The sequence below is a fragment of the Fibroporia radiculosa genome (assembly GCF_000313525.1).
Source record: "Fibroporia radiculosa TFFH 294 genomic supercontigs, scaffold7958, whole genome shotgun sequence".
NCBI classification, from domain to species: Eukaryota; Fungi; Basidiomycota; class Agaricomycetes; order Polyporales; family Fibroporiaceae; genus Fibroporia; species Fibroporia radiculosa.
Window position 1 is genome coordinate 1 of NW_012132930.1, and position 1,616 is coordinate 1,616.

At 49.0% G+C, this 1,616-nt stretch overlaps 1 protein-coding gene across 1 annotated transcript; it reads left to right on the forward strand.

The window, feature by feature from the left end:
- Nucleotides 1-27: 27 nt before the first annotated feature.
- FIBRA_09068 (uncharacterized protein) lies at nucleotides 28-720 on the forward strand (the record flags this gene model as incomplete). The annotated part of the gene is made up of 1 exon (XM_012321401.1): nucleotides 28-720. One exon carries the CDS (start codon nucleotides 28-30, stop codon nucleotides 718-720), a length of 693 nt encoding a protein of 230 aa, XP_012176791.1.
- Nucleotides 721-1,616: the final 896 nt, after the last annotated feature.

The following is a 1,616-nucleotide window of genomic DNA, read 5'->3' on the forward strand; positions in this document are numbered from 1 at the left end:
CATAACTGTGAAAACGTTGGCCGGTTTATGCACGAATTCTTCGACAACTTCCATTATATCAATGGCCAATACAAATGCAACGGTCAAAAGAGCTCCGCGATGATGTCCGGCCAAATCATCGTCGCCGGTGGGAGCCCACTTAGGTTCACCAGTCAATCAATGCAGGACCACCCTATTAATGAACTTCTTGAAGAGCTTCTGTTTTGGTTTAGAGCGCGATATCAAGTGGCGCAAGCAGCTAATGCCTCTAAATTCCTTCGCCTTCCGATACCAGGAGACTCAGTACAGGATGAAGAGGACATCTTCATGGCGGGCCTTCGAGACCAAGGCGTCCCAAGCCCAGATGTTACCAACGCCCCCGAGCCTTCTGAGCGATCAGAGCTCCGGGATATAGAGAAGGACAAAGCTGTAGCTGCCAATCTACAAAACCACACTGCCATGGCTACGCTGCTACGACGTCTTTTCCACCGAACCGGATGGCCGTTAATAGACAAAGTGCCTGACCAATTGCAGCGCAACTACAACTACGTCAAAGAGGAAGCATTTGGGCTGACAACTTCGCTTAAACGGACGGCCGACGAGTCCTTTGGGACAACCACCTCTTCCTCAAAGCGTCCAAGGACATCCCGTCGTGATGAAAACGATGTGTCACGCGATGGAGATGAAGAGCGACCTATCTCCAGTCTAGCAGCTACTGACGATCCGTTCCTTCGTCGTTGATTTATCCAAGGCGCACACCGCACCTTCCCTTATACATAGATCGTTACTATTTCACATTTAGTCATACATTTATCCTATCCCAAGTCCAGCTGTAAGCTCATGCGCGCGAGTAGCCACATTGTCCGAGTCTGCTTCCTCGCATTCATCCAAGTTGTCGTTTTCGCACCGAACGTCGCTCCGCGCGTCTTCGAGCGAACGTAGGAAGAATAGCGAAGGTGAGAGAGAAAAACCTATGGTGGATTGAATATTTAGCAAGACATCATGAACTTCCACCCTCAGTGGTCCACTGGTCACTCCGCACCTATCGCTATACAAGCTTCCGATTCGACGTCGGGAGTATTAGAGTAAGTCCACTCGGCCACAGGGTAAGACATGACTATGTATGGTTAGTAAAGTTGCCAGTGGGATTTTCCTGATGGAGAATCCAAAGCCTAAACCAGTAAGGAAGGCAAGCTTCAAGCTGTTTCTCGCTGCAACTTCGCCAGCACCATATCCTAGATCGGAACACTATCTGCACGGAATCCCCCTTTAGTTTCCTACCCCCTTCTCGCTTTTCGGAAGAACTGTTACGAATTATGTCGAACACCCTCACGCTTGTCTGCCTGGTGTGGAGCAGAGCTTTTAATTCCTATCTTCGTATTAACATTGCGAAAACGAAGGAGGTCGATGACCTCCATGACGCCATAAAGGAGAAGCAGCCGGAAATCCTCCGCGATGTAAATACTAACAAGCTTGCTCTTTACGAGATTTCTGATGCCATTCTCTGTGACGACGGGAAATTCAATCATTTCACACTCTCCCAATTAAAATCACCCTTGCGGGTTTCTCGGCAACTTTCAACGACATATGGGTCGCAACCGCCACAGGATCGCATACATCTAATTGTCTATGGCGGG